This window comes from Callithrix jacchus, chromosome 6 (genome assembly GCF_049354715.1).
Source record: "Callithrix jacchus isolate 240 chromosome 6, calJac240_pri, whole genome shotgun sequence".
NCBI lineage: Eukaryota > Metazoa > Chordata > Mammalia > Primates > Cebidae > Callithrix > Callithrix jacchus.
The window spans coordinates 140,220,558-140,239,713 of record NC_133507.1 but is presented as its reverse complement, the minus strand read 5'-3'; the positions used below and the strand labels follow the sequence as shown (position 1 = coordinate 140,239,713).

The window sequence follows — 19,156 nt, the reverse complement described above, 5'->3', positions numbered from 1 at the left end:
GACAGGGTCTTACATTGTCACCTGGCTATAGTGCAGTGACACAGTCTCAGCTCACTGCAACCTCTGCCCCCAGGTTCAAGCGATCCTATCACCTCAGCTTCCCCAAGTAGCTAGGACTACAGGCGCCATGTCACCATGCCTGAACTAATTTTTGTATTTTTTTGCTAGAGACGGGGTTTTTTACCATGTTGGCCAGGCTGATCTTGAACTCCTGGCCTAAAGTGATTCATCCACTTTGGCCTTCCAAAATGCTCAAATTACAGGCATGAGCTACCACACCTGGCCTTGGCAGAGATTCAACAAAATTATTTGTGGGGAAAACAAATGAGACTTTTTACAAATAATTATTTTTAAAATCTTGATAAATCTAATTATAACTCATCAAAAAAAATTAACTGCTTAGATTATAAATTTAACTCAATAGCAAGCATTTAGACAACCTTAGAAGTAGTTTGCTATTTGTGAACAAATATTAAAGTGTTTGAAGTAATATATGCTAAAATTTGGTAACATGAAATTAAAACCGTAGATATCATGTAAGTTGGTATCCTAGGATCTGCAGAATGAGAAAATATTCTTTGCTTTTTCTTAGGTTGAATGTACCCTATTAGAAACAGGATGGAAGAATCATGTTTATTTAAAGCTGTAGATACGTGTTTGTGTCTATGATACACCATTACAGATACTGTTAAAGTTTCTGGGGGTAATCAGACTGTTGTTATAGCAGTCTTGATAACTGGTAGAAATTTGCAAGAATCCCCCTTGATCTATCTAGTAGTGGTCCTTGTAGTAAATTGGCAGGATTGTCTTCCTAAGGTTTAGAAAAAAAAATGCAACCGGGTGCTGTGGCTCACGCCTATAATCCCAGCACTTTAGGAGGCCGAGGGAGGCTGAGCACTTGAGCTCAGAAGTTTGATACCAGCCTGGCCAACATAGCGAAACCTCACTTCTACTAAAAATGCAAAAATTAGCCAGGCATGGTGGCACATGCCTGTAGTCCCAGCTACTCAGGAAACTGAGGCATGAGAATCTCCTGAACCCTTGAGACGGAGGTTGCAGTGAGTTGAGATCACACCTCTCCCCCAGCCTGGGCGACAGAGTGAGGCTCTGTCTCAAAAAAAAAAAAAAAAAAAAATCTGGTTTTTTAATGATGAATATTGAGCTTCAAAAGATAAATACTCTGCTTTTCTTTTAGTCATTTTTAAACTATACCTGTTATTATCAATAGACTTTGAAGATTTTCCTATGTATTTTTACCCCCATATTTTAAGGATTTCGTATTTCAGCATTGTCTAGGTGATGGTATTCACCCCAAATTTTTGACCTTTTAAAGTGGTTGTTCTTAGTGGGCTGTCACCACAAGATCGAGTTCCATTATGCAAAAGGGGTAACATTACACCTAACAGACCAGAAATTCTACCTAATCTGAAGGTGATCTTATCTCTGCTATGGCTAAATGTTAAAATCTGGATATACTTTTGGTGGTGATTCATATGTGTCCATGGAGAAAAGGCTGAGAATCTTCTACTTTAGAGTCTAGTTAGTATCATAAATTTAGATATTTCCTTGGTAGTAAAGGAAATTAGGGGTTCTGAAACAGGGTATGATATTATATTTTGAGGATTAGATCTTAATTTGGTAAGGCTCATAGCTGTAGACACAATTTTTAAAACTGGTTCAGTTATCATTCCACTAATGGAACTAATAAGACTAAAGCAGATTTCTTTCATTTAAGAGATTAATGCTGATTCAACTTCATGCTTTATTTTTCCCTCTTTTCATAGGCTGAAGAACTGGAATATTCTTGTGAGAAGTGTGGTGGGAAGTGTGCTCTTGTCAGGCACAAATTTAACAGGCTTCCTAGGTAAATTTTTTTTTTTTTTTTTTTTTTTGCTATGGACTAAGGAATTCCCAGGTAAATTTAATTGCTTTTTAATTTTTCCCTTTTTTTTTTTTTCTTTTTTTGAGACGAAGTCTCACTCTGTTGCCCCAGCTGGAGTGCAGTGGCGAGATGTTGGCTCACTACAACTTCGCCTCCCAGGTTCAAGCAATTCTTCTGCCTCAGCCTCCCAAGTAGCTGGGACTACAGGCATGTGCCACTATGCCCAGCTAATTGTTTTGTGTATTTTTAGTAGAGACAGGATTTCACCATGTTGGCCAAGCTGGTGAAACTCCTGGCGGTGTGATCCACCCACTTTGGCCTCCCAAAGTGCTGGGATTACAGGTGTGAGCCACCATGCCTGGCCCAATTTTTCTTTTTAAAGTTCATACAAATATTACTGAGTAAATGAAGGTTACCAGAATGGATTGGTAGAGAGGGCCAGGAAAGCTGAAATGTGCAGAGTGTAGAGGGTGGAAAGCTAGAATGCTCTTGCATAAGAAAGGTGGCCAGATGTGATAAGCTCACCCCCGTAATCCTAGCACTTTGGAAGGATCACTTAAGTCCAGGAGCTTAAGACCAGCCTGGGTAACATAGGGAAACCCCATCTCTACAAAAGAAAGAAATACATATTAAAAGGAAGGAAGGAAAAGAGTTTGGAATATTGAAAAGAAAAAGAGTCTTGAGAGTACCAAGAAAATGGCAATAGAGGATACAACTGGTGAGACTTTGGAATAATTGTAAGAACTAGCTAGTCAATTTTTAATTCAGTAATGTATAATATTCCGTTATAATTTGTTGTCCTGTGTTGTGCTGTAGTCTTTCTCTGTTATCCCAAACTTTCAGTAAAAACCTGCCATAGACACATGCATACATGTACATAAAATAAAATAGGGAGTAATTTTTTACAGTTTATACATTCTTTCATTTGAAAGATCTTATAAATTAGTAAATTTCCTGTAATCATAAGATAAATTTTCTGATTTAGGAATGAAATTAACTTACATTGTATCAGCTCTGTGTAAACAAAACCAAACTAGTTACAAAAAATTATGATGTGGTTACAGTACAGCTTTCAGTTCTTTCCAAGAATAGACTGCAACCACCAAGGTTATTATTAACATTAAGTATTTATGTAGGACTTTGCCTACAGAGTGCTTTACTTTCTTTTATTAGCTTCAATATTTTGTCAGTACGTGTGGAATTTCTGGAACCTAGCTCCTAGAGACTAGTACTTTTACATTTCATAATCTACTCCTTTCTAGCAAATGGGATTTTTTTTTTTTAAATAATGTTTTAATTTTCCTCAGTGCTTGGGAGATAAGGGAGTTGGTTTTATTTATTTTAAAAAGTTTTGTTTTTTGTTTTTTGTTTTTTGTTTTTTTTTTGAGACAAGAGTCTTGCTTTGTCCCCGGGGCTAGAGCGTAGTGATGCAATCTCAGCTTACTGCAACCTCTGCCTCCCAGGTTCAAGCGATCCTCCTGCCTCAGCCTCCCGAGTAGATGGGATTACAGGTGTATGCCATCACACCTGGCTAATTTTTATATATTTAGTAGAGACGGGGTTTCGCCATGTTGGCCAGGTCAGCCTCAAACTCCTGACCCCCGGTGATCTGCCCACCTCTGCCTCTCAGAGTGTTGGGATTACAGGTGTCAGGCACCATGCCTGATCAAAGAAGTTGGTTTTAAAGAAATGACTTTATAAAGGCTAGGCATGGTGGTTTACACATGTAATCTCAACAATTTGGGAGGCCAAGGTGGGAGGATTGCTTGAGACCAGCATGGGCAACATGGGGAGAACTCCCATCTCTACAAAAAATGTTGTGGGTTCCCCTCTACACCCCCTTGCCCCCGCAGCCCCCAGACAGAGTCTCATTCTTTTGCTCAGACGGGAGTGCCATGGCGTGATCTTGGCTCACTGCAACCTCCACCTCCTGGGTTCAAGCAATTCTCATGCCTCAGCCTCCCAAGTAGTAGCTGGGATTACAGGCACACACCACCATGCCCAGCTAATTTTGTGTTTTTAGTAGAGATGTGGTTTGGCCATGTTGGCCAGGCTGGTCTCCAACTCCTGACCTCAGGTGATCCACCCGCCTTAGCCTCCCAAAGTGCTAGGATTACAAGTGTGAGCCACTGCACCCAGCCCCAGAAATTTTTAAATTAGCTGGGTGTCTTGGCACATGCCCGTGGTCCCAGCAGTCCCAGTGGTCCTAACCACTAGGGAAGTAAGGCGGGAGGATCACTTGAACTCAGGAGGTTGAGGTTACAGTGAGCCATGTTCATGCCATAGCACTCCAGCGAGAGCAAGAGCTTGTCTTAAAAAAAAGGGGGAGCCAAAAAAAAAGGGGAAGCGGGGAGCCTCGGTGGCTCAGGCCAATTGTCCTGGCACATGAGGAGGTATTTGAGGCCAGCCTGGGCAAGGCATATCCATTAAAAAACAACAACAATAACAACAAAAAGAATTTATAAATCATAGCAGTATTATTATAATGACTTAAGAAACTTATGTTTTTGACTTTAGAGACTTTGTTCTTTCCAATTTATGAGTGGTTTGAGGCCAGGAAGATGGGAGGAGGAATCTTAAGGCAAAGAATTTGTTGTTACCAGCTATCACTAAGGAAACCATGTAGAGTTAAAAAGACTAGTTTTTACCTCACATGCTGGATTTCTCTATTCTTTCCCATTCTCTTGCTGTTTGATTTTTCAAGTGAGCGGAAAAAATGCTAAGGGGAATTTTTCTCCCTTGTTTTTCTTTTTTTTTTTTTTTTTCTGGTAGCTCACTTGTGTTAAAGGTTAATTTATTCCAGTCTTATGTGCTAGAAGCCTCTGTTCGTTAAATCCTAATTAGGATTAGTCTTGTTCTACTTGTGCTCAATTTAATTTTCAAAACCATTCTTATGCTTGAAGAACCCGTTATCGTTACCAAGTCCATTCCCTTTTAGTGGAGCCTCATCTTTGAAGATCTGTGATTTTGACTATCATTTTCCTGCTATATTACTTTTTTTTTCCCCCTCTCCTTTTACTGCTCCATGCTGAGCAGGGCTACACTATAGGCAGTGTGTCCCGAGTAGCCTCATATTACCTTTTATTTCGGTTAGGTTATTTGAAATTCTAGTCAAAATATTGATTTTGACATTGCTTTCACATCAGTTGTGTCCTTGTATTCTGTCAAATTGTAAATGTAAAGGTTCTGAATTCTAGCATGCTTTTTAAAAAAGTACAATCGATAATTTCAATTTGCAAATTTTTGTTCGTGGCTTCTGTGATGAAGGTGTATATGGTAAGAAACATTTTTTTTATAGATTACACAATTTTGTGTGTGTGTCTAGAACTGAAGTTTATTCCCATAAGATTTTTGAAATTCAATTTTTAAAGTGTTCTTGTGGGTTGAAAAATATATTTAATCCATCAAGCAGAGATTGTGTTCTTTATGAGAAGTGAAAAGGTTACCACAATTTTAACCATAAAGAATTCAGTGCTTCTAAGGACCTAAAAGCCTTTTCAGACTCACAGACCAGATTTGGCATGCAAATTTTTGTATAGCTTTTTTCTAGATGGGGAAAAGTTTTGTATTTCTTCCTTAGCTTTCTACAGAGAACGTTCTTCTGAAAATAAAAGAATAATTCTCATCAGAAATCATCTTGAAGTAATTAATGTTTACCATCAAATATAAGAGCTATGTAACATTTTAATAGACATTATTTTACCAGTAGTGGTTATATAAAACCTATTGCTTTTTAAACTGTGTAACAGTGAAGTAAATTATTTAAGGATTTAACCCAATATTAATGCCAAATTAAAAAATTTAACATTCTTGTCTGCTGTATCTTATTTATTTGTGTTTTTTCTAGGAACATTAAGTATTTTACCCAAACCACAGTAATCCACCACCAGTGTCCCTGTTTTGTTTTTATTTGTATGCTTATTACCTTGCACAGTGCCTGGCACCTAACAGGTATTCAGTAAATATTCTTTGATGTGTCTTTAGTTTGGCCACATGGAATTTTTCAGTCAAAAGTCATCTAACATAGTTAGAGTGATCTCTTTTAGTATACAAGAGATACCTGTATTATATATGAATTAGTAAGGTTGTCATCTGTTTTTCAGGGTCCTCATTCTTCATTTGAAACGATATAGCTTCAACGTGGCTCTCTCGCTTAACAATAAGATTGGACAGCAAGTCATCATTCCAAGATACCTGACCCTGTCATCTCATTGCACTGAAAATACAAAACCACCTTTTACCCTTGGTTGGAGTGCACATATGGCAATGTAAGTCTTTGAGAGACTGTGTCTTTACATTCCCTTTTGAAATAGAAAGGCTTTAGAATCTAATCAAAAGAATGACTGAGCTACATAGTATGATTTCAAGGTCATATCAAATCAGTGGCCAAATGCAGTGTGGCTCATGCCTCTAATCTCAGCACTTTGGGAGGCTGAGGCAGAAGAATTGCTTGAGCCTAGGAGTTTGAAGCCACCTATGGTAGCATAGCATGACCTTCTCTCTACAAAAAATAAAATAATAGAACCAGCATGGTGGCACACACCTATAGTTCCAGCTAATTGAGGCAGATGTGGGAGGATCGCTGGAGCCTGGGAGATCAAGGCTGCAGTGAATGATGCTCAGAGTGAGACCCTATCTCAAAAAAAAAAAAAAAAAAAAAAATCAGACCAAGAAGGAGATCTTAATTTTGTTTTACCTTGGAATTTTAGTGTTAAATCACTGCCTGAAGTAATTGAAGAAAATGGTTAAAATATTTCCAAATTTATTAGTTGATTTTCATAGTGAGGTGCTTTTTTCGCAAGTGCTCTTAACTCTTTAGAGTACTAGAAGACAGTTTGATATACTTTGGGAATATAAATGAGACTTAGGTGATAGTAAGAGTCACCTAAAGGCTAAAAATACAGATTTTTGTGTGTTTTCCCTGGAAGTTCTGTTTCATTAGGTCTGAAATAGTGGCTTAGGAATCAATATTTTTAACAAATGCCTCAGCTGACTCTCGGGACATGAAGATTTGAGAAACCCTATACTCAATGTTATGCCTTCATACATATACTATCAGCAGTGTAAAGAAATTAAATGGCTCTTAAAGTTTCTCAAAAAAAAAAGAAGTAATCTTTAGGTTTTATTTCATCATGTATGCTGAGAAAACCTTAGGACTTCTTTGAATGTTTCTCTTTTTTCTACATACTTGCATTACTTTGAAGCCGTATGTTATGTCATTCTTTACTGTACTCGAACACTTGTTTGGTAGAATCATAAAGTTATAGAACTTTAAAGGTGAAAGACGTTTTAGAGATTTTTGTCCAAGCCCTTAATTTTATAGAAGAGGACCAAGGACCATATTAAATGATTTTCCCAAAGTCAGGCAGTTAGTGTCTGAAAGAGCCACGTCTTATAGAAGTTTACACTAGTTTCTCAAGGGTCTACTAATGAAAGCATGTGCCCAAAGAGTCTAATGGTTTTTTCCTCTCACAGCTTTTCTTTGCTTGTTTTTGCTTGGTACATACTGCTGTCTGCTGGTAGAGCTAGTACTCTTTCTGGCAGTAGTAGTATGTCACACCAACAGTGTAGATTCTCTATGATCATTGGCCTAATCCAAGCTATCTGACTCTACAATTTGATAGCTTTTAGGTCTGGCATAAATTCCTTGACTTGTCTGTAAGAAAAATAATAGAGTGGTTGTGAACATTAAATGATGCAATATATGTAGAGTTCTTAGTACAGTGTCTGACATCTAGTAAGTCCTCAATAAATGAGAGCTATTACTTTAAAAGAACTAAGACAAAGTAATTTACTCCAAGTTACTTTTTTCATATGTATTACACTTGACTTCATTTCCAATACTGTCTATTTAGATTACTGGATCAAGGAGAGTCTAGAGATAGTATTTCATTTTCTCTTTTGGCCTCTATTACTAGTAATTTTTTTTTTTTTAAGACAGAGACTCATTCCGTTGCCTAGGCTGGAGTGCAGTGGTGTGATCACCACTCACTGCAACCTCCACCTCCTGGGTTTAAGCAATTTTCATGCCTCAGCCTCCTGAGTAGCTGGGATTACAGGTGCCTGCCACCATGTCTGGCTAATTTTTGTATTTTTAGTAGAAACAGGGTTTCACCATGTTGGCCAGGCTGGTCTTCACCTCCTGACCTCAGTTGATCTGCCCACCTCAGCTTCCCAAAGTGCTGGGATTACAGGTGTGAGCCACCTGGCCTGTTGCTAGTAATTTAAAAAGCATTATAATTGTTTGATTTTCAAGAGGACATAAAAGGTTTATGGTACAGAATAATTCATTTTATAAGTTAAATATATATCTTTAATAATTCATTTGTATACATTATATATTTTCTAATTTTCTGATAGTTCTAGACCATTGAAAGCCTCTCAAATGGTGAATTCCTGCATCACCAGCCCTTCTACACCTTCAAAGTGAGTTATATTTCTTAATGTACCCAAAATCTGTGTTTAAAGATTTGGCTTACCCTAATCTCCAAGATTGCCTCCCTGCCTTTTTGTTATTGTTTTACTTTTTGCATGATAACTACTTTTTATTACCGATACTTTTGAAATTTTCCTGAATTTGATTTAGAGTATATTGAAGGATATAACAAATTTTAATCAATGATACAAGTTTACCTCATCTCTCAATATTCTGTCTTAAAACCTTATCATTGTTAATATGTAATACTTTCATCCTAAAACTCAAAAAATTAACTGAGGGCAAGGGAGTCTAGAGATTTAAGGGATAAAATAACTCCTATTAGTCTAACACACTCTTCCTCAAAGATAGGCATGGAATCCCAAAACATTTTTTACCTGTTGTTAGCCAGTCTGGAACTTCTTGTCTTTGACATGAAATATGAGTTATTATGAAAGGGGACAGGAAAACAAGCAAGCATTCTATAAATGCCTTATGTTTTTTGTTTAAGACCAAACTTTATCCAAGGAGGGAACCAAATGCCTTTTTTGATTGTTTTTTAAATATATTTCCTCTAAGATCTTCCTAGAGGAGTTCCTGATTACATCATTTCAATTTATTTAGTTGTCATTCGGCTTTTAAATTTTTCTAAAAATTTGATGGCCCAAAGTACTTTTAGAGAAGAGACATTTTTGTTGTTTAAGGGCTTTTGGGGGGCTTATATAACCATAAAATGACATTTGGGAACTGCTATTTTCTTTTCCTCCTGTTAATTATTTTTCAGTGCAATTAAAACCAGATGACTAACATGACTAGAAATCTGAAATGATACCGATATGAATACTCTTGCCCGTTCTCAAGATACAAATGAGCAATACCACTTGGCTGCTTAGAAAGTGAGCAAGTGATGCATTTACAGGATGAATATTTTTCATTGCTACAGGCAAGCTGCCTTCTGTGAATATAGTAATTATTAATGGAATGCACTCTTTATGTACCAAGTCACTGTAGTTGCAAGAAAGAATTGGTTTCATTGGGCATCATTGTACCTTGGCATGGTCATCTGTTCTCCAGGGTCTACTGGTATGAAAATTTGGGAGTTGGTCAATAAAGAATGATTAGGCCCTAGAAGACCTGTCATGCCGATCAAACTTAAAAGAGGCTGAGTTATGAACCCGAATACCATTGGTTCTTCTACAATGTCCTTTGTCACATTTGACCCTGGTGCAGTAGTAGCCAGGTGTCATCCTCCTGCAGCAAAATATTTACCTGGATAAGCAAATTAATATGTTCAGGTTTGCTTGGTGAGCATGAAATCAGAAATGAGGAATTAAGATGGCTAATTGGCTATTATACTAAAAACCTTTTTGAGCACATAATGGGAGGCTTTTCAAGTGTTCAGGCTGGAGTGCAGTGATATCCTGGCTGCTCTGAGCCACAGACTATGTTTGGGCTTATCACTGACCACTTGCCTCTTTTCTTTGATCTACATTGCCACACAATCTTCCTGATTTCCACTCTGGCTTCTTATTTCTTGGTGCCATTAGTCTATATGTTTATTTTCAGTTTTTACATTTAGGTTAATTGTATTTTCCAGTTTTCATTTTATATATATATTATTTAGTATTGCATATGAATTTATGTTAACCTTTATCAAAGAAAGTTCTTGTACTTTGATCTTTACCACTTTTTTCTTTAGTTTATTTTCAACTTACCTAGAAGACAACACAGTAACACCTTACTTATCCGACATCATTAAAGGATTCCACATAAATGAATTTTTATATAACTGAAGCTTAGCCTTTTAAACATTTATCTTGTAAAAAATTTTTAACATTTTGGATGAAAACGTTTCTAAAATATGTCACACTGTTCCTTACATTCTTAAATAAAATCACCAAGGATAATTTAATCACTAAGGATATCTTAATGACTTAGAATCAGCATTTTAAGTATCAGCTATTGCCCTGTGTTTCAATATGATATTGCCCTCAGAGGCTCTTATTACAAGAAAGTTTGCTTTTACATTAAATGACTATAGTTTTTTTTTGCCTTTCTTGTGGTTATTCTTTCTAATTACTTAGCTCTCATTTCTTGATGAACTTGATACACAATTTTATATACCATTTCCTGGGAAAGTAAGGGTCCCTCTAAGTACATGGGCTTTGAAACTGCCTTTCTCAGAAGGCTTTTTTCTTACTTTGGAATCCCTATGTTCTGGAAAGTAGAAATTGCCGGAAGTCTCACCTACGGATAAGTGGAATGTTACTGTTATTTTTAAAGTGCATGGAACATAATTTAAAAGATCACAAATTAGTCTTCATGCACTTTGTTGTCAAAAACATTTATTCATTGCTATGCCTGCATGAATTCGGTAGCATACTTAGTTTATAAAGACAATAGCAAATTTCACTTGGGTTAATCATTAAAAGAAAAAGGCACAACATTATTAGTTTACTCATGATAAGTATTAGCATAAGAGTTGTCCAGTTTTCAAAGCATGGTTCTTTTGGAGTGGGGCAAGGTAATGCTGAAATATACCTCTTTTGATATATCTTTTTTTTCTGTTAAGTAATTTTCCATAATGGAAAAGCAATTTGTTTTGCTATTTTTAAATCAAAAGAATAACAAAGACAAATGTTTATCAGACTTATATTTTGTTTTCCTTAAATTACAGGAAATTCACCTTCAAATCTAAAAGCTCCTTGGCTTTATGCCTTGATTCAGACAGTGAGGATGAGCTAAAACATTCTGTGGCCCTCAGCCACAGACTTTGTGAAATGTCAGGCAGTGAACAGCAGCAGGAAGACCTAGAAAAAGTAAGTAATTTTTTCTTAAAACATCTGACAAAGATTTGTGTAGCTCTTACTGTCCAAATAAATGTCTTTTATAGCCATCATCAAACTAATTAGTTTTAAAGAAAATGCTTTCTCTGGCTGCAAAAATCAGTGTGTTTACAGATGGATCAAGACTTACAAGAAATTAGTTCTAAACAAATTACTTTTTTTTTTTTGCCCTTCAGAGCTGCTTTTGCGTATTGGTCCTCAAATAATTACTTGCTTTATTTTGGTAGCAATTTTTTGTTTTTTGTTTTTTAAAAGACAGGGTATCTCTCTTTTGCCCAGGCTGAAATGCAGTGGCGTGATCATAGCTCACCATAGCTTCGACCTCCTGGGCTCAAATAATCCTCCTACCTCAGCTCCCCAAATAGCTGGGCCTACAGGCACACACCACCATGCCTGGCTTATTTTTTAAATTTTTTGTAGAGACAAGGTCTCACTATGTTGCCTAGCTAGTCTAAAATTCCTGGGCTCAGGTGATCCTCCCACCTTGGCCTCCCAGACTGCTGGATTACAGGCATGAGCCACTGCTCCCAGCCTGTAGCAATTGTTTATGTAAGAGAACTGTAGTAAACATTTTAGATCAATAGAGCAACCAAGTAATCTAATTGTTTAAATTATGGATTTATTAATTGGATTAATTATATGGATAGTTAATACTTTGAAGTTCTAAGCTTTTCTAGGTGTTTGCATTATCTTATGCTACTGTATTTTATTTTAAGCCTCCTTTTAAATCACCGAATTATTTTAGTAGGTATTTTTGTTCTTAGTTGTTTCCTATCTTACTTTAAAGCCAGAGGCAGTTTGTGGTTGCTCAACTTTAATGAAAAATGAGTGAAAGTCCAAAATTCTCCCAGAAAACAACTTTTGAATATTTACATAATCATTTTTTTTTTTTTTGGTGGGGGGACAGAGTCTTGCTCTGTTGCCCAAGCTGGAGTGTAGTGGCAAGATCTTGACTCACTGCAATCTCTGCCACCCAGGTTCAAGCAGTTCTCCTATCTCAGCTTCCTGAGTAGCTAGGACTACAGGTGCATGCCACCACACCTGGCTAATTTTTGTATTTTAGTAGAGATGGGGTTTCACCATATTGGTCAGGCTGGTCTTAAACTCCTGACTTCAGGTGATTCACCTGCCTGGGATTATAGGCATGAACCACTGCACCGGCCTTTTTTTTGAGACTGAGTCTCACTCTGTTGCCTAGGCTGGAGTACAGTGGCACGATCTTGGCTCACTGCAGCCTCCTGCCTCAGCCTCCTGAGTAGCTGGAATTACAGGAGTGTGCCACAATGCCTGGCTAATTTTTGTTTTGTTTCTGTTTTTGTTTTGTTTTGTGACAGAGTCTCGCCTTGTCATTTAGGCTAGAGTGCAGTGGCAGGACCTCAGCTCACTGCAACCTTCACCTCTTGGGTTCAGGTGGTTTTCTGTCTCCCAAGTAGCTGGGACTGCAGGTGCGCACCACTACACCCAGCTAATTTTTTTGTATTTTTAGTAGAGATGGGTTTTCTTCCTGTTGGCCAGGCTGGTCTCAAATCCCTGGCCTCAAGTGATCTGTCTGCCTCAGGCTCCCGAAGTGCTGGGATTATAGGCAGGAGCCACTGCACCCGGCCTAATTTTTGTATTTTTAGTAGAGACGGGGTTTCACCATGTTGGCCAGGCTCGTCTCAAACTCCTGACCTCAAGTGATGCACCCACCTTGGCCTCCCAAAGTGCTGGGATTACAGGAGTAAGCCACCTCGTCCGGCTCTGTTTATGTAATCTTGATGTCGTTTTTATTTTTCTCGTTTATTGTTATTAATAAGACCAGTTAACATTTATAATGGTGTAATAGGTATAATGATAGAATAGTGACTGTATAATATATGTATATCTGGAAGATAATAAATTAAAAATACTTAGAGTAATTATCTCTGAGTAATCTATTTTGAGTGATTTTTTTATTTTTATGTATTTTCCAAATTTTTAAAAAATTTATACTTATTTCAATTTAAAGAAACATGTTTTCTTATGTAGTTATTATTTTTGAAGCTTAGTTTATATATTGGTTATTGATTGTTAAATAACCCAAAGTAGCAAAGAAAGGAAACTTTTTAAAAGTTACTATTTTAAATGCTAATTAAGATTGCTATATTTGTAGGTATTCTGGTTTCTTCTAAAAGTAACTCTTTTCTTCAGGATTCAAAATTATGCCGAATAGAACCTGACAAGTCCGAAATGGAAAACTCGGGATTTGATAGAATGAGTGAAGAAGAACTTCTAGCAGCTGTCTTGGAGATAAGTAAGAGAGAAGCTTCACCATCTCCGAGTCATGAAGATGATGATAAGCCAACTAGCAGCCCAGATACTGGATTTGCAGAAGATGATATTCAAGAAATGCCAGAAAATCCAGATACTATGGAAACTGAGAAGCCCAAAACAATGACAGAGCTGGGTAGGTTTAAGAAAGATTAAACCTCTGTTAAACAAAGCATAACTCTTTCAAAATTTTATAGTGACAGATGACCTCCAAATAACAGGAGATAAATACAAAAATTAGCTGAGTGTGGTGGCTGGCGATTGTAGCCCCAGCTACTTGGGAGGCTGAGGCAGGAGAATCGCTTGAACCTGGGTGGCAGAGGTTGCAGTGAGCCAAGATCACACCACTGCACTCTAGCCTGGGCGATAGAGTAAGACTCCATCTCAGAAAAAAAAACAAATAAAGGGAGGTAAAGTGGATCTGTATAACAGAACTGATTGCATTTTCTTCTGTATTATAAAAAGCTTTAAAAAATGAGAATCAAATATTGTGACTAGTACCCAGACTAGTGGTAAAAGTATGCCATATCCCTTTAGGTATACATCACTAGTAAAGCTAGCCTTCTTATGTGCATTTAATAAATGTTTGTGTCAGTTTTGAGGTACTTTTCTTACACTGCTGCTTCAGAAATTCATATAATTCTTTCATTTTTCTGTATCTGAATTTACTCTAGGTGTTAGAGTATTAACTTTAACATTAACATTAACTTTTATGTTAATACTAATGCTAGTATTAACATTAACTTTTCTATGTTTAGATATATTTTGATACAGATACCTACAGTACTCAGCACAATAACATGCTATACAGGTTTGTAGCCTAGGGAGCAATAAGCTATGCCATATAGCCTAGATGTATAGTCAGCTATACCATCTAGGCTTGTGTTAAGTATACTCTAAGATGTTCCCGCAAAGACAAAATCGCTTAACAATGTAATTTCTTAGAATGCATCCCCATCGTTAAGCAACACATAACTAGGCATAAAATGCTATACTATTTTTGGTAATTATTTTTTATTCACTTTTTGTTGTCTTAAGCTCTCAATGGGAACATCAGAGCTGAGCCTCCTGCCTTGTACTTTGAAATTTTTAGGTAGATACCTTTTACTGTCTCTTCCTATGACCAGTTCAAATCTTGATAGCCCCAAGATCTAAACAACTATATATTGCTAATGTGTTTCAGGTACACCAAGCATAGGATTTTGAAAATGAAGAGAATGCTGGAATATCAGAAAATTATTTTCTGCATTCTCATAGTTGGAACCTCTTAAATTTTGAACTATTTTGTGTGCAAGTAAAAGAATTAGCATATCCCCATTTAACTGGAAACAAAAACATTATTGTTTTTATATACAGGCATTACTTTTTTTCCTTGATACAAGTATCATTATGCAGTCCCCTTGTTATATTTATAATCACTGCCCTTAGATATCACTGGTTAATATTAGTGCTTTTGTCCCTTCCTGATTTATTTCCTGCTTTCTGCTCTCCCTTTCAGTTCTTTGCCCAGTCCTATAACTTCCTCATATTAACAAAGGGACAGCTTTAGGAAGAGGTAATATGTGTCAGTGTCTGATATCAGCCCTTCAAGAGAGCCACAGTTTTTGTAGGAGGAAAGGAGACAAAGTAGTTGGAAATGGCAATGGGTAATAAAGAAGAAACCTACCCAGTCTCCAGGCTCTGGGGTATGGGGAAAAAACAGCCTATACTTAAAAGAACACTAGAAAAATCCATAATGGGAGGCTTTAGAAGAAACTGGCTCTGACTAAAGACTAAAGACACCTAACAACCGAATGGAGTGAGTAACCTTATGATTCTAGGTTAGGAAAAATTCTACAAAAATATTTTGGAAACAACTGGAGAAATGAGAATGTGAGCTACATATTGGAATTATAAAAAAAAAGTGCTGTTAATGTTCTTAGGTGTGATAATTGTTACGTAGGAAAATGTGCTTTTACTTAAGAGATTCGGGCTGGAAAGGAGGCTGGGTGTGGTGGCTCACACCTGTAATCCCAGCACTTCGGGAGGCTGAGGCAGGTGGATCACCTGAGGTCAGGAGTTTGAGAGCAGTCTGGCTAGTGTGATGAAACCCCATCTCTACTAAAACACAAAAATTATCCAGGCGTGATGGTGCGTGCCTGTAATCCCAGCTACTTGGCAGCTGAGGCATGAGAATCACTTGAACCCAGCAGGCAGAGGTTGCAGTGAGCACAGATTGTGCCATTGCACTTCAGCCTGGGCAACAACAGCAAAACTCTGTCTCAAAAACAAAAAAACGAGAGATTCAGGCTGACGTGTAAGAAGCTTGGTTACCCTGCTGGAGAGACCACATTGAGAAGGAAAGACTCTTGAGATCACCAGAAGAGAGAAGATCCCTAGCCATCCCAGCCAATCTTTTTTGGGGGGTGGGGGGGGACTGAGTCCTCTCTGTCACCCAGGCTGGAGTGCAGTGGCTCAATCTCAGCTCATTGCAACCTCCGCCTCCCAGGTTCAAGTGATTCTCCTGCTTCAGCCTCCCAAATAGCTGGGATTACAGGCCCCCAGTCCCATGCCTGGCTTAATTTTTTATTTTTTTTTTGTATTTTTAATGGAGACAGGGTTTCACCATGTTGGCTAGGTTGGTCCCAAACTCCCAACCTCAGGGGATCATCTGCCTCAGCCTCCCAAAATGCTGGGATTATAGGCCTGAGCCACTGCACCCTGCCCCAGCTGATCTTTCTAACCAACACACAAAGGTGCCAAGAGAAAAAGAAAAAAATCAAGGGAGACATGTTTTTTTGGCCTGAGCAATTGGATAGTTGATGGTACCATTTGCTGATAAGAGGAAAACACAGTTGGTGGGATTAGGGACGAATAAAAATTAGACAGGCAAATGGAGATTTTACATAGGCATTTTAGTATACAAGTTTAGAACCCAGGGAAGAAATTCAGACTAGAGATAGGAATTGATATTTCATCACTCCATGAGGCTGTAGTAATACAGGAGATTGCTTAGGGCGAGAGCTGAAGTAGAAAAGACAGTCTGAAGAAGTGTCATGATCCTTTCTTTCAGCAGCCTGTTTTCTCAGTTTCTGATCTTAATTCCAAAAATCTTTTCTTCTACCCCATTTTGATTGCCCGCTTATAGAATTAATTACCTTAGACCAGTGCTTCTCAAAGTGTGAACTTATATCAACAAATATAATCTGGGAACTTGCTGGAAATGTCCATTCTTGGCACCACCTCAAGTCTACTGACTGAGAATCCTTGGATATGGGGCTTTGCAATCTGTTTTGATAGGCCCTCCAAGTGATTCTCATGCATACTGAAGTGTGAGAACCACTTCCCTAGACTGTCATCATCAATAACTGTACCACCTTTGAAATCTTTGTTTCAGATATCCTTCCCTAATCCTTCTTTCCATCCAGCTCACCTAGTATCATATTCTGACTTTATTACTTGATTTTTATTAAGAATACCCACTCATCGATTCTTATTTTTTGCTGTTCAGCACCTCCCTCTTATCATCTTTCTTTCTTTGTGTACTTCCTTTCTTACTCAGACTACATGCTCTATTTTCTTATCCTTTTATCTCCTTCCTTGTTTCTTCGGCTGCAGCAGCCTGACAAAACCCAAACTTCCAACTCAACTAGTTACTTTTTCCATACCTGCACCCACACTGCTGAAGAAAATCACAAAACTGTGTTGAGTGGATGTTCCTCAGACTCATGACTACACTCTTTTTTTTTTTTTTGAGACGGAGTCTTTCTCTTGTTGCTCAGGCTGGAGTGTAGTAGCACAACTTTGGCTCACTGCAGTCTCCGCCTCCTGGGTTCAGGCAATTCTTCTGCCTCAGCCTTCTGTGTAGCTGGGATTACAGTCACTCGCCACCACACCCAGCTAATTTTTTGTATTTTTAGTAAAGATGGGGTTTCACCATGTTGGCGAGGCTGGTCTTGAACTCCTGATGTTAGGTAAGCCACCATGCCTGGCTGACTATACTCTTAAATGGGCACTAAATGCTACTAGCCAGTTCTGTAATAACCGTTTTATTTGTTTTCTAAGTCTCCATGATATCTTCCTGAAATCTGTATTTCTCTCTCTTGAGTGCTCAAAATTATTAAGAAAAATTATGACACTTTTTTGAGTATGTTTTGATGATAAAAGTAAAATAGCAACATCAACCCCCAAATCTTCCTTCCACTTGAAATGTTCACCATCAGTTAACTTTGTATATCTTAGTTCCAAATTTCCAAAACAGATAATCTGATTGGTTGAGTCAAATCATTAATTCCCAGTTCAGTAGGCTTAGGTGGGAGGAACACGCAGGGTCATGTAGACTTCTAAGCTGCCCCTTCTAGGCCATGGGTGTTCCTCCAATAATGGAGGAAAGGAAGAAATTATTGACATCTCTAGGATAATTGTTTTTTGTGTGTTTAATTGGGATTATCTGTAATATAATGTTTTGAACCATTGGATTTTTGCACCAAATAAATTGAGTTTCTTTTCCTCTTTTAATAAATATTCACTTGACCAGGCACGGAGGCTCATGCCTGTAATCCCAGCACTTTGGCACGCTGAGGTGGGCAGATCACCTGAGGTCAGGAGTTTAAGACCAGCATGACCAATATGGTGAAACCCTGTCTCTACTTAAAATATAAAAATTAGCCGGGCATGGTGGTGGGTGCCTGTAGTTCCAGATACTTGGGAGACTGAGGTGGGAGAATTGCCTTAACCGGGGAGGCAGAGGTTACAGTGAGCTGAGATCACGCCACGGCACTTCAGCCTGAGCAACAGAGCAAGACTCCGTCTCAAAAAAAAAAAAAAGAAGAGAAATGAAATTGAGAAAAAAAAGAAAATTGGAAGAGTAATTTATTTACCTCCCTGAATGTTTGAATGTTTTAAAAATACATTGTATGTTGCCATACACTTGTACAATACTTACTACTTTTTACTTAGCTCTTTTGATTTGGAATATATACAGTGCTTGTTTGATTATTAATGTGAAAACACTTGTTTAACATACAGTGTAATGGGGAAAATCGGCCAGACGTTGTGGCTAACACCTGTAATCTCAGCACTATGGGATGCCAAGGCTGGCGGAACTCCTGAGGTCAGGAGTTTGAGATCAGCCTCACCAATGTGGTGAAACCCCATCTCTATTAAAACACAAAAATTAGCTGGGCATGATGGTGCGTGCCTGTAATCCCAGCTACTTGGTGGCTGAGGCACGAAAATTGCTTTAATCTGGGAGGCAGAGGTTGCAGTGAGGCAAGATCGTGCCACTACATTCCAGCCTGGGTGAGAGAGCAAGACACTGTCTCAAAAACAAAAAAGAGAAAATCTCAATAGCAGTTTGATCATTTTGGCCTAATTTTTACTTCATTTACTCTAAACAATACTTTTATGTCCTTGGTCAAGTGACACTATGACCTGTGGCTACTTTTTCTTCCCCATCTTTACATAGTATGTTTCTGATGATCAGTTAACTTTTAGAACCATTACTGTAGATCATTTGTTCTCAACCAAGAGCAGTTTTGCCTTCCAGGGGACATACGGTAATGTCTGTCATTTTTGGTTATCACAACTGTAGAGGGTGGATGCTACTGACATCTAGTAGGTAGAGGCCAGAAACACTACTAAACATTCTACAATGCACAGGACATACTCTTCTCACCTCACCCCACAAAAGCTTGTCCCACCCAAACTGTCAATAGCTCTGAGGTTGATTAACCCTGACGTAGA

General features: G+C 37.9%; 1 protein-coding gene across 35 annotated transcripts in view; it reads left to right on the top strand.

The window, feature by feature from the left end:
• Nucleotides 1–19,156, top strand: part of USP37 (ubiquitin specific peptidase 37) — a 109,149-nt gene that overhangs the window by 72,227 nt on the left and 17,766 nt on the right. For 27 of the 35 annotated variants that reach the window (XM_078328534.1, XM_078328531.1, XM_078328552.1 and 24 more), the window contains 5 exons: nt 1,785–1,864; nt 5,986–6,150; nt 8,243–8,308; nt 10,975–11,116; nt 13,313–13,568. In XM_078328534.1, the coding sequence (XP_078184660.1) occupies nt 1,785–1,864; nt 5,986–6,150; nt 8,243–8,308; nt 10,975–11,116; nt 13,313–13,568 (709 nt within the window). The remainder of the gene's footprint in view (nt 1–1,784; nt 1,865–5,985; nt 6,151–8,242; nt 8,309–10,974; nt 11,117–13,312; nt 13,569–19,156) is intronic. The other 8 variants (XM_078328547.1, XM_078328556.1, XM_078328557.1 and 5 more) reach the window with 1 other exon arrangement.